Genomic DNA, 13,896 nt, shown 5'->3' on the forward strand with positions numbered 1-13,896 from the left:
TAGTTATGGTTATGGAGTAGTATCATTTTATAACTATCTTGAAATAATAAACCATTTATGTAGACTTAATAATACTATAATGGCCCAATTAGTGATTAGACCGAAGATCTGACTAATTGAATTATGAATTGATAAATGCGACATTAATGTAGATGGCTTATCAGTTGAAGTTACTTAAAAAAAATGAGACAATGGCAAATAAAAGTTACACGATTTAATGTCTGTTATTATTGACAACACTTTAATCACGTCCGGAGTAATCTAACTTATTAAGAAATCACATAAGTTGCTGACAGAAATGTGATGTCAATGAATTTAGGGATTGCCAAAAATACCCTTCAAGTTATTTGAGCATTTTTGTCCGAAAAGTGGCTAAAAAACTTCATTCATAATTATAATTAACGTTAGCCGTTAGGGTCTTTCGGCGCAAATTTTTTTTATTAGGGATATGTGGTATCATAGCCTAAAAAGGTAGAGATTTTTGAGGCAGTTCCCTCCTTTTAAACTTCGGAATAATGGACCAAAAAAAGTAGTGTTAAAAAGAAGTATTGGAATAATGGACCCAAAAAAAGTAGTGTTAAAAAGAAGTAAATAAAGTTGTCCAAACGCTCCCCTATTTTGTTAGGCGGGAATAAGACAATAGTGATTTTAAACAAAAACAAATTCAAAATAATTTTATTTATATACTACTCTCACTATGTGTGTTTATTTTTTGGAGAAGCTGAATAATCGTCGTCTTTGCATTACATTCACATGCTCTGTTCCTCGATGATTTGAGATAAATTAACTCTAATTCTGATTTAATAAAGTAAATTGTTACTATCTGTTAATAGCTCAGGTGCGTGGCTTGGAATCTGAAGTTATCACTGATTATCTTCAGATCTTTTCCTATATTCGTTTCGCTAAGATGAATGTAATTATGTAAACCCAGAAAAAAGATGCTGATTTTTTATGAGTGGAATTTGGGTTCTTTGTGAGCGAAGTTGAGTTTTTCTTTCTTTCTTGTGGAATTGTTGTGTTCTTGTTCCAGGTAATGTTCTCTCTCTGGATTAGGTCGATTGTTATTCTGTTTTATTCTTTCCTTATATTCGAATTTTGTCTTGGTTTAATTCCAAAGAAATTGGCTCATCATTTATTATACGATTTGTATTAATTGTTCTCAAAAGAAGACTTCAGTTAAGTTTAAAGGATGATTCTCATGGAAAATGTTTGCTTGATTTCATTTTCGCAAATGTTGAGAAGGAGTGAAGTCTTGAATTCATTTAGGTTGAACGGGTGAGTGAGCTTGGTTGGAAGCAAAGACTGCAGCAATTTCAGTTCGAATTCATTTTTGGCTGATTAAATCAATAGTGTTGTTTTAGTTCATGGTATGGTTTCCAGTTTCACTTTGCATTTTGTTTATAACTTGTGTGGTTTTCTAATGATTGAAGATTTGAATTGGTGTTTTTATAAAAATAAAGATGGAAAAGTGGAAATGGATGTGGAAGAGAAGACCTTCAGAGAGGAGCCCTGGTGAAAGTGAGAGCTCAGGATCATTTTCTTCTCCTACTGAGAGATACTCGGACGAGCAGGTAGATATGCATTTGTCATCCGCTGACATAGTCTAGCTTACTTTTGTGTGTGTATTTTGAATCAATTGCCTAAGTGTTTGGGAAGTAGTAAAGTTTCTGTTTGCTTCTTGAAAAACTAGTACATTGGTATTGAGTCGTCGTGGTGCTGTTATAACTTGAATCCATCTGCTTTCTATATGTTTTTAAGCAGCATTGCTTGACCTATGAACAATAGTTTGTGCTACATTTTCTGTTTTGTGATGAGATTTTGTAGTGAACATGGTTTTGACTAGGATCACTATATTTGAAATTAGTATATCTTCGTCCTCAGCTGACTAGCATAGTTTAGTCTACTTGTTATGCTTACTTTGTGTGGGTGTGACTGTGTGCAATTAATAAAATGAAATGGTGTTGGACTATTCGATTAGTAAGTAAAGCGCTACTGATTTCTGTTTGCTACTTGGGAAGCCTGTATGTTGATATTGCATCATTCCGTTGCTACTGAAACATGAATCTGTCTACTTTCTGTGAATTCCCTAGCAGCATTGCTTAAACTACGATAGTTGGTTTCTTGATCCGATGTTGTAGTCGACAATGGACATGGTTATAACTAGGATCACATGTTTGAAACTGTGATGTGTTTATTCGATGGGCGTGGTGATTATTTGTTTTGAGAAAGAGAATGGAAGTGTTTAGAAAGAGCTCGTTGACAAGTTGTGGAGCAAAGGAATCTCTATGTGTTTGGTTCTTTCTATTGATCTGTTTATTTTTTGGAAGCAGGATGAGTCAAGAGAATCTCCAAATAGTAGTGTGCAGTCGCCAGAAATCACGTATAAACTTTCATTTACTAACGATGAAGCAAAAGAGAACGTGAAGAGGCTAACGGAGAAGCTATCAGCTGCTCTTGTCAATGTCAGTGCTAAAGAAGAACTTGTCAAGCAGCATGCTAAAGTTGCTGAAGAAGCTGTTGCCGGTGAGCGTTTTTCACAGAGTTTTGTCGCGTTTGTTGCTTAATTTTTCTCTTTAGTTGTTTTAACGACTAATTCGGCATTGCAAGGGTGGGAGAAGGCAGAGAACGAAGTGGCAGCATTGAAGCAGCATCTCGAGGTTGCATTGCAGCAGAATGTGAACCTTGAAGTTAGAGTCACCCATTTCGATGGTGCTCTCAACGAATGCGTCAAACAGCTGAGACAAGGACGAGACTAGCAGGAAAAGAGAATTTCTGATGCCATAGCAGAGGGAAATAGCGAGTGGGAGTCCAAAAAAGTTGAACTCGAGAAGCAAATTGCTCAACTCCAGGCCGGAGCCAAAGCTACAGAACACAGAAATTCTGTTGTTGTTAACGCGAAGTCTTCTAGTTCTCGAGAGTATGGAGAAAGAGAACTTGCTCCTGAAGCAAGAGATGAAGGCTCGCTGCAAGGAGTTAGAAAGCATGATAATCGAAAGGGATTTAAGCATTCAAGCTGCAGAAACTGCTAGCAAGCTGCAGTTGGAGAGTATTAAGGAGGTTGCTAAACTTGAAGCTGAATGTAGAAGACTTCAATCTCTTGCTCGAAAATCGTCTCCCCTGAACAATTTGATTCCCGCCCCGACTTCCCATTTCTATGCTGATTCTTTGACAGATAGTCACTCGGATAGTGGGGAGAGGCTGAATGCAGTAGAGATGGATGCTTGTACGACGAGTGACGTGGGCAGGAACGGGTCAGAACCAAGTTGCTCGGACTTGTTGGCATCAGCCTTGATTGCAGGGCTCGACCAGTTCAAAAATGAGAAACTCTTGCCAAGTCGTCTAACGGCCTGCACTGTTGAATTTGATATGATGGATGATTTTCTCGAGATGGAGCGCCTGGCTGCACTGCCTGATACTAAGAACAGTACACCTCTTACATTGTGTGAATCTGCTTCGGGGGAATCCACTTCCATGGATAATCGTCTGCTTGGAGCTGAGCTCGATTCGACGACTCAACGAGTAGCTGAACTGGAAAAGAAGTTGGAGGAGATGGAAGCTGAGAGGGCTGAACTTGAGGCTGCTTTAGACGAAAGCCAAGGATCGGTCAGGGCAGCTGAAACGAAGTCGGAGGAGCTGCAGAAGGAGCTGAAGGCCGTGAATGAGGCAAAGGAGCTGCTAGAGTCTCAACTGGTTGGATTGGAAGTAGAAGCAAGGACCATGTCAGCAAATGTCGATTTTCTGAATGCAGAAATCCAAGACAAATGGACGTTGTCAGCAGAACTGTCGACCAAGTGTCAAGAATTGGAGACTGAGAGTGTCTTACAGAAGAACTCACCAAATTCAAATGGTGAACTTAAGATAAAACAGGTTAGGGCTGCCTTTGGAGTGTCGAATGCTTCGTTTTTAATGTGGTTCATGCAATGTTTGTTGTAATCTTTTGCTGCAGGAGGATCTAGCCGTGGCTGCTGACAAACTCGCGGAATGTCAGAGGACGATAGCGTCTCTTGGAATGCAGCTCAAGTCTCTGGTTATGCTGGAAGATTTCTTGATAGACACGACCAACGTACCCAACGGGGCATTGCTCTCGAGCATGCCAAAGACTCCTTCTAGCGACGAAACAAGCCATTCTACAACGGCGAGTAGTGATGTGGAGAACGGGAGCAGTGAGGAGTCATTGGCTCTGTCAACCATCCATGTGACTGCTGCCAAGAGCAGGAATGGTTTTGGGAAGTTTTTTGCCCGAAGCAAGAGCGGTGTTGAGCTCAGACATCGGCAAGATTAGGGTTTAAGGTTTAGAGTTTAGGTCGATATCAAAACCTGTTTGATTGATAGTTGCTTTGTGAAAATGTATGGATTGTCAAAAGCTTATTGAGTTCAGATGGTTTCTTGATGTCTGTTGCAAATTGTGGAGTTGTGTATTTTGTCACCGTCGAATTATCGGAATCGTTGCAAATCATATTCAGTCCTTGCTAAGTTGATGCTACGAGAAACCGATTGGCAAAGGTTGGAAGGTTAAGGAGGCTGAAACTGAATGATGAAAAGAAGAATAAAGAAATTTTGTTGCAAAAGATGGATTGGAGAAATGATGATAATAAACGGAGGCAGAGTCGTTCACAGACGTCCACACAGTGCAACTCTCTTGATTTTCTTCGTTTTAATTAGTGTTTAATTAATCTATTTAAATTAAACATAATTATAATCATAATTATGAATTAAATTACTTAAAATTTTAATTAAACCATAATCTTAAAAAAATTTCTTTCAAGTACATTGTTGGCATTTTCCAATCATGTCAATTATATTGATTGCCATTAATTCAGATGATATTTTTGTCTGTGAGAGGGTAAGTCGAACTGTATATTTACTCATTTCTTTTAATAAATGGCTCTGTTAAGAAAATAGATAATTGGGCAAAACAAATCCCGATTAAGAAAACATCCAACATGAAAGAAATGAATCATTCTCTTCTCATACTTTATTGAGAGTAGTAATATTACTTACGATAATAAATTTTTATGTTGGTTTCCAAACTGCAATTAACTCTTGGAACATCTCTACAACTAGATCTCTGTGTGCATGCCTGAAGAAATCATTCATATCTTCTCCCACATCATATATCTTGCCAAAATCAAGCAAGTACATCAAGCACGCCTTCTTCAGTTTATCAAGCTGGTAGAGCCAAGCTTCTTGTAGTCTTGCGAGCACGTTTCCCGAGTTGATATCCTCTAGCAGGCTCTCTTCACATGTATCCTTCAAGTCAACGATGTCGTACTTGTTTGCTGCGCTCAGCAATGCTAGCCGGTGCTTCCAGAAATCTTCCTGGCTTATCGTCCCATACAGATAACTGAGAAGGGCAGTGCAGGATTCACATGTCATATCTTCAATGTCGATTGTTGAAGACTTTTTCTCCTTGAGATCATGCTGGAACATGCTCAAAAAGACTGGAGAACTAGCAGATAGAATAGCTTTGTGAGCTTGTAGAGATCCATCGGATGAGTTGATGGTGACGTCTGCATGTATCGAATCATCAAGCATGCGACTGAGACATCTGAGAGTGTTTTGGCTTGCTTGGCTTTGCATCACGCCATCACTGGGCCATACAGAACTGCCTTCTCCACCCTGAAGTTAAGGAAGTGAGAGTAAATGAAGCTTTTCAGCATGAATCTAAGTCTAATTTTGCTTCAAGTTCTATTACTAATTATAGTATATGATGCAACAACACTCACATTTATAGGGCAGATCTTAAGGTCCAGAAACTCAACATCAATGACAAAACGTCCTTGGAAGTTAATATCGATAGGGCAAGCAAAGTCATCACTAGAACGAAGTAGTCTCTCATGAACTGCAGGCATAGGATAACAAACATTAATAGTAAAATAGAAAATTATGCAAGACACACATATGTACACATAGATACAGACATGCCAAATATAATGGATGCAAAATTTTGAACTTTGCAACCACAATGCAGGTGATCGGATCATGGGGGGAGGAGTTCCTTTCTTTATATAAAATCCAAGGGAGTATGACAATACACAATCTATGACATCTTCACCATCCACACTTATTAAGAGCTCAAAAGACTCCACAAATTGGAAAATCACCAGATTACAACTTGATCATTCTGCAGTAAGAACAAGAAAGCATGCTATTGATGAAGACTTCACCATAGGCCAAGAGTGTTGGGAATTTACAGTCAACTTACACTTAAAAGAAAAAGTCCCTGTTTGATGCTACGCATGATCGTAGCAAATAAGTTTCACCATTTCTTTGTTTCTTGCATAATCTCTTTACCCAAAATTTATCTTAAAAACTGATTCTCTTCAATGCACGTTATTTTCAGAAGCTAATTCTACAGCATTAATTTCTTTACCAAAATATTACTCTATTTTTTTCCTTTCCCAAAAATATGATAGTAATTCAACTGATAGATGCCCCATTTCCAAATCTAACCTAAAACAACGATTATTTACCAAAAAAAGTACTGGATAAATTGAAAAGTTTTTCAAATCTAACCCGTGGTCAAACTATATGTAGGGCGGAAACTGGAATCACACATGGATTATTGACTCAAAAAAACTTTTTGCCTCGAACAAATTGTCTCGATTGATAGTGCAGTTTATAGTTGTTTATTAGGTAAGATTTGAATATCAGTATGCAGTTTTGAGGTTACAATGAGTACATATTCCAGTTTAAAAACCTTGTAGATATTCAATCATCACAAAAACAGAGAAAAGTCAAGCAAATTCAACAAAAAATACTGAAGAGATACACACTGGGAGAAACGTAGGGTCTGCGATTGGAGGGGGAGGTGGAAACACGAATGACGAAGCGAGCATGCGGCGGCTGCTCCTTGGAAACCCGAGACGGCTCGGGGAAAAGCCTGATGTAAAAGGCGCGGTTCTTCTCCACTGATAAATGCCTGAAAATAACCGATCGAGAATTCACGATCGCCTTCAATTATAATACACGTAGATATAGGCACAAATCGGTAGCTTACAGATACCAGTTCCAAATGCCAATTTTGAACGGGTCGGATCTTTTGTACGGGCTGCTTGGCCCGAAACTCTCGATTTTCCACTGCGCCAGCCTTGCTATTGTCTCCACCTTCGTGTCCGCCATTGTTGTGTGAGATCGAAAGAAGCAAGAAAGGAAGCCTGATTTCCAATCTGTGTGAGAGAGAGAGAAAGAAAGAGAGAGAGGAAGCCTGATTTCCAGTGTATGTTAGAGCAGTTTTGACTAAATACTAATTTTCAAGGAAGCAAAGCTTTTTTTAGTTACTAATAGCATCAGCCACGACGGACGTCCACCCGGGAATTCCATGGCTGACATCCGTCATTGTGCGTCCCTTCCACGGATACGGAATTACGCAAAGGAATTCACAGTTCCGCGGCGTTCCACGGAATTCCGTGCGGACATCCGTCATTGCGTTGACGCCCGCAGAATTCCGTGCGGAATTCCCGTTTAATGCATTAAATGTTTTTTTTTCTGTTCCTATATATACATCTCGTTGAACTTCATTTCATTCGCACCACTTGATGTGGGGTGGGCATTATTGAAAGGTATTTTTTAATTTGGTGAAATGTAATTTTCTTTTTTTTTATTAATGAAATATTTTTCCCTATTTGTGTCCACTATTTAATTCCGGAAATTTCTTACTTCCGAAAATTATTTAATTTGTGAATTTGTGATTTTTTTTATTGTGGGAATTTCTTCGGGAATTCTGCGGGGAATTCCGCATGAAGTGGCAGTGCAGTGGCAAGTCCGTATGACGTGGCATGAGGTGTTTTTGGAAATTTCGCGGGAAATTCCGCCGAGAATTCGCCCCATAATTATAGGGTTTATTTAGCTTAAAAGAAAAGTTTTAGACAAATCCAAATGAGAAAAAAAAAAGATTTGTTTTTCATTTTTATTGCGATTGATGACACGTTTAAAGAAATGGTCAAAATAATTCATTATTCAAATTGCAACGGTGTACATTTGGTCTATTACAATGTAATCCAATTAAAATTTTAAAAAAATTTAATTTGTTAAGCCCTTCCCTAGTAAGGCGTGTGTCCGCCAATGGTTGGGTTGGCGTAGCGATGGTGTTTTCGTCCAAGCGCAGGCCTTTGAGAACGATTTTTGCTTGCAATGGAACTGAGACTGCCATGACAATGCACAGTCAGATATTAGGCGTGCTCGAGTAGAGCTGGAACGAATTTGTGAGCGGGAAGGATACGTTTCTTCTTCGAAACCCAAACTCAAACTCAAACTCCATCGTCCACAAAGAAGATCCCATGTGACTAACCTATATTTAAATCCAAATCGTGATCAACAATCGTTCTTCATTTACACCGTGGATATAACCCATCAAACCTCCAAACTATTGATTAAATGTCCACATGTACACCGTGAACTATTGATTAAATGTCGACATTTTGGCATATGATATATATATTGATTGGCATTCTGTAGTAGATGGGGATGACTAAAGTAGGCTTCTTAACACAATCTACTACAAATCTACAATTTATACATTACCACATGATCAAGCCTAGTTCTTGAATATACTAGTTTTCGACCACCTTTGCATACAATCAAACATTTCAGCAGACAACGCAGGTGTTGGTACACACACGTAGCAATTAACCAACGCCAACAATCCTTTCTATTTACACGAAAAGCTTCTCCGAAAAGGGCAGCGACGGCGATCAACCAGGTACAAAATAATCCATCTTCTCCACAGACAGGTTCAATACAGAATTTTCAACCTACAACACATGCAAAAGATGTCAATAGATGAAGATGAAACAATCAGTGGTGGAACGAGGAATAGATCACGATTTACTTCATCAAATGGGACAAAGACAAAGGGTGTGAGACCCCTCTTGTGTGAAACTGCAGGGACGTCAGGGTTGTGGGTTTCATCCTCCTGCCACCCTTCCACTACTCCGAGGATGTCATCGTCGGAGCTACTGGCCTCCGCGTCATTCACGCCGCTTGTAACGAGTGATATCAGGTCCATTCTATTGTTGGCGCCTTGTATAGTCCCCCTTAACCTATTTTTAAGGCCATGAATCACAAAGATGGTAAATACAAAGAAATGGAGTATTTTTTTTTTTGAGATATAGTATGTGTAAACTAAATAATTGGCCAACACCTAAGGGCTGATCAAATGACACAATTCTCTAAACACAACATAAGATTGTTGCTTATAGAATATACTGCTAAAAAATATCGATTACATGGGGTTAATACTTTTAAAAAGGTCTTCCAATAATCTACCATCTAGATATTAATCTTCCAGAGCAATATCTAGTTAGAAGGAAAGGAAGGAATGTATAAAGTATAAACAATAATCAAAACACAAAAGCCAAACCTTAACAGTACACTCAAGACCTCTAATTCTTGTTACCATGACTGCGAAGTAAGGTGCTAGACTCGTACTGCCTATGGCTCTAGTGGCAGAGATTCATATATCAGGCAATGTTCCTTGTATGAGAAGATACATTCACGAAACACACAGCAGTTACACGGTCCAACAAATACTCGAGAGATATTCACAATTACTATTAAAAAAACTGTGCCTCCGAAACACACAGCAGTTGTGTAATACTACTATAATTTAATATGCTTGGGAATGATATATTGAAGAATAAAAAAATATTTGTTGCATGGGAGTAGTGGATTTTTGAGTTTTGACAGGAATTTTTTAAGACAATTCTGTTTGAATTTATAAAATAGATTTAACACTTTTTATAGTAAACAAGTTTAATCGAGAACTTATTACACATGTTGAAGGGTTGACATATAAAATGAAGTAGTTTTATCATAGAAGGATCAACCAGCACATAAAATATCATTTATAAGTGGCCGGATGAGAAAGAGTTATAAAATGACCCGCACATAAAATATCAATTATAAAAGAAATAGTTTTCTCAAGAGTTGATAAAAATGCCCTCCATCTTCAAAAACTTAAAAGGGGATGCGCTAAAGGACCTCATGGATGAAGAAGACGAAAAACAGTGTAACAATGAAAATACCTCAAGCGGATTCTTAGAACAGTTGGGCGTAAGCCAGGATACAAAATAGCAGCTTCAACCTGTGAGTGGAACCACAAAATCAGTTATCCAGTAACGAAAAGTTTAACCCCACACACAAACAAATCTTACACCATTAGAATTTAGAAACAATAAGAAGTGATGGAAAAAGTGGCAACTAACCTTATCTTCAGAAAGTGTGTACTGTCCACTGAAAACACTATCAGATCTTGCTGAACGAACATTCATGTATTTTGCAACATCTTTTACTTTTTGTGATGAGTTCTATTAACAAAACCACAACGGTAAGCAGACTCTCCAATAATAAAGCAATTCCGAAATTGCTAAGGTTGGAAAACAACTATTCCTAGATTATGACCTTATATAGGAACCTCCCAGAAGGATAAAATCGCATGTATCGGTAATAGCAAACCTGCAGAATGAAATCATGAGTTTCATTACACAATTACAGAAGTTACAAAAAAATGTGAAATAGGGGAAATCCAAAGCTCTAAACTTAGATTACTTAAGCTACTTTAGTGAAGAGCAGTATAGGACTGCTATCCACTACATCATTGGAATGGTATAGAACAGTATGATCTTACATTTGATATTAGCCATAGATATATATTTATCATCCTTCTCCGACATTATCCTTCCTTTCATAATACTATGACAAATAATTTGATCAAAATCTCAAGGTATTGTTGGCCTTCTATTGAGCAGAAAAGAGAATACGATGAGAAACTAAAACAACTTAAATTAGAAAAAACCATACAATATGCACAGGATTGGTGGTTCTCCACTCTGCAACCCCAGCACGAATGTAGGTATTCCGACTGACATAAAGCCCTGGAAATCAAAATCACAAATTTAAACAAGACTCGATCTAAGACGAACAAGATATAGAAGATTCATAACTTTGGCACTCTTATAACACGCAAAAGAAACTCTAGAACTCGCTAGAGAAATTTTCATTGAACTCTGATTAGCATCATCCAAACCCGCACCCATCCAGATTCCAGATACCATTGATGCCAACACATTGAAAGGTTTGATTAGTTCTTATGCTTAAGGTATGATTAGAATCATTTTCTTTCTTCTTGTGGTAGTGAGGCTGTGCTGTGTCAACAACTGCTCTTTTGCATGGATGGTTTGTTTCTCGTACCCCTAAGCCTAGAGTTTCTTACCTGCGGTTTAAGCATACGGGCAACCCTCAAATTTGGAAGTGTTTCATTGAAAAACACTAATTTTCCCAATCTTATGGAGCAGACGACAGATTTGTGGGAAATTACAAACATGATGTAAAACACAGCAACATAAAGTAACAAACAGAATACTTTACCATCAGTCCGAAGTCTTGGTCTTAAGAGCCACATTTTCCGCCAAACGCCATGATACGTTGATTGGAGAATCTTATAATTTTCCACAATTCCATTTAGCTGCAGTGCAAAAACAAAATATAAAAATAGAAAAAACACACATCAATAATGAAAAGATAGTTAGTCATTATACAGTTACCTGCCAAGCCCTTAGGCATGCATGTCGCCAGAACACAGGGTTACGAATAGTATATCTCCATTTACGACAGACGCAAGCTGCTCTCCCAAGGGTATAAGGATTCATCCTTGAAAATATCTGTGGGGTATATTAATATTACAATCACAATGTCCTCATTTATTATTAAAAGGGTAAAAAACTCTAGAAACGATGACAAACTACAAAAGACGATCTCCATAATCATCATCACTTAACAAAGACGGGTCTACTTCATAGTAGTAGAGTTATACCTCAAAAAGCAACTCATCAGGCAAGCTGCGGTGTAGAAGTGCTGAATCAACAAATGGTTTGCTCAAGCTACGGAAAGGAGTAACAGGTCTGACATTAACCCCATAAAGATCTGCAGAGCAAGAACATATTGTTTCAGCTGAACTACCAAAGAACTGTCAATCGTGTAAAACAACACAGCACAATTGGCATATGAAATTCATGATTTGTACTAATAAGTGGCATATTAAAATTACAGAGAAACAAAACTTGAGAAAACATTAATTACCAAGCCACGGCCTTTGCGTCACCAGGAATTGAGCAGCTCTCAAACGCGAAGCTGATTCAAGCTCCGCTGCAAGTTTAACCGCAAAATCTGGCAACAAGGAAACTAGCTAACTCAGAATATGCATCCGCTGTGTACAGTGCAACAGAAACAAAAACCAGATAAACTAAAAAAATACACCGAATTTACAATTGCCGACATAATTCGTCTCAAATTCAAATATCATGAAAATGCTAAAACAAATTCGCACCGTAAGATTGGAGCTGCATCAATCGATATCAAAAATCGCTAACGTAAATTTAACTCTCTCAAATTACACTGACAAGATCAAACTCTCCATAAACCACAAATTACAGCGATCATATCCGAAACCAAAATAAATGGCATACGCGGTTATGAAAATTGAAGGTTTATTGAATTCAATTGATGCAAAGACATAATCTTGAGGAAATGAGATGGTGAGTTCTTACCAGAAGTCATTGAATCAAAACCTCTGTTTCTGGAAGTGAGGATAGAGAGAGAGGAGAGATAAATTACTGGAAGCGAACCAATGAGCTCCGAATTGGGACCCGTTTAATATTTATGGGTTACCCGACCCGACCCGACCCGATACTTAGTAAAATTATAATAATAGTAATAAGTCCTTCATCTGTCGCATAAAAATATGTGCACTATTCATTTTCATCAGTTTCACAAAAATACGTGCATTCCATTTTTTAAAAGTTATATCAATTAAATAATATAGGTCTCACTATCCACTAATTCTACTTCAACTGTCATTCTTTTCCTCTTTTTTACTTTATTAATTTATCTTAATTCTCGTGTTATATTCATTGCTCATATTTTTATGGAATAGAGAGATTATTATTATTATTATTATTATTCATATTTATATTATTTAACATTCTAACCTTGTTTAAATTTGTAGCTTAATCTTTTTAGAAACCGAACCTAAGTTACTAAGATCCTTTTCTACTCTCTCCATTTTTTAAAGTAGCAACTATTTTCATTTTGGATCATTCCTTAAAAATAGAAACTTTAGAATCTTTTATTTTGGACATGGACCCAACAATCAACTAACTATACTTTTTCTCTTGTTCTCTCTTACTTTACTCATTTTTCTTTTCATCTCTCTTACTTTATTAATTTTTCTTACTTACTTTACCAATTGTGTATTAAAATTCATGCCTCTTCAAATGTTTCTATTTTTTTCAATACAGAGAAAATATAAATTTTTATTATGCTTTGAAAAAGAAAATGCGGTAATGTTTAAAGCTAAAAGGGAAATTAAATTTTTGTTAACTATATAGGTGAATTAATTTAATTACTACTCCATATGCTAAAACGTGCTTCCTCAATGATTTTGCATTACTTTTATTTAGGGTAATTATTACTCCCTAAGTTCTAGGCTAATCAGTTAAGAACATCAGCAGTGGCGGACGTCAAGGCGGAATTTCCACCGGCGTGCGGGAATTTCGTGGCGGACGTCCGCCATTGTGCGTGGCATACACGGATACGGAATTCCGTCGAGGAATTCACAGTTCTGCGGCGTTCCGCGGGGAATTCCGTGCGGACTTCCGCTATTGCGTTGACTCGCACGGACGTCCGCGCGGAATTCCCGTATATTGCATTAAATGGTTTTTTTTTTCGATTCCTGTATATACATCCCATTGAACTTCATTTCATTCGCACCACTTGTATTAACGAGTATCTCTCTCTAAATATACATTTCTTTCGAAGAACAATGGAGCACCACGATAGCGATTCTCCCGCCTCGAGCGAGTCACCAGCGCCACATTTTCCCATCTGTGGGAGTACGCC

General features: G+C 37.7%; 2 protein-coding genes and 1 pseudogene across 3 annotated transcripts; 1 reads left to right on the forward strand and 2 right to left on the reverse strand.

The window, feature by feature from the left end:
- Positions 1-658: 658 nt before the first annotated feature.
- Positions 659-4,403, forward strand: LOC121786200 (annotated as a pseudogene).
- Positions 4,404-4,890: 487 nt separating this feature from the next.
- Positions 4,891-7,232, reverse strand: LOC121760393 (BTB/POZ domain-containing protein At1g21780-like). 2 transcript variants are annotated; one of them, XM_042156077.1, is made up of 4 exons: positions 7,007-7,232; positions 6,777-6,922; positions 5,727-5,842; positions 4,891-5,619 (listed from the first exon to the last, which is right to left on the reverse strand). In XM_042156077.1, the coding sequence occupies exons 1-4, from the start codon at positions 7,120-7,122 to the stop codon at positions 5,014-5,016; spliced, it is 984 nt and encodes a 327-aa protein (XP_042012011.1). In that variant the 5' UTR covers positions 7,123-7,232; the 3' UTR covers positions 4,891-5,013. The 2 variants fall into 2 exon arrangements, with proteins under 2 accessions (XP_042012011.1, XP_042012007.1); XM_042156073.1 differs by having other exon boundaries at positions 7,001-7,232.
- A 1,167-nt stretch (positions 7,233-8,399) lies between these two features.
- Positions 8,400-12,608, reverse strand: LOC121760403 (F-box protein 7-like). The gene is made up of 11 exons (XM_042156082.1): positions 12,546-12,608; positions 12,079-12,165; positions 11,813-11,922; positions 11,544-11,660; positions 11,368-11,464; positions 10,801-10,874; positions 10,402-10,455; positions 10,206-10,307; positions 10,026-10,084; positions 8,831-9,041; positions 8,400-8,753 (listed from the first exon to the last, which is right to left on the reverse strand). The coding sequence occupies exons 1-11, from the start codon at positions 12,553-12,555 to the stop codon at positions 8,694-8,696; spliced, it is 981 nt and encodes a 326-aa protein (XP_042012016.1). The 5' UTR covers positions 12,556-12,608; the 3' UTR covers positions 8,400-8,693.
- Positions 12,609-13,896: the final 1,288 nt, after the last annotated feature.

Source organism: Salvia splendens, chromosome 2, assembly GCF_004379255.2.
Source record: "Salvia splendens isolate huo1 chromosome 2, SspV2, whole genome shotgun sequence".
Taxonomy (NCBI): Eukaryota; Viridiplantae; Streptophyta; class Magnoliopsida; order Lamiales; family Lamiaceae; genus Salvia; species Salvia splendens.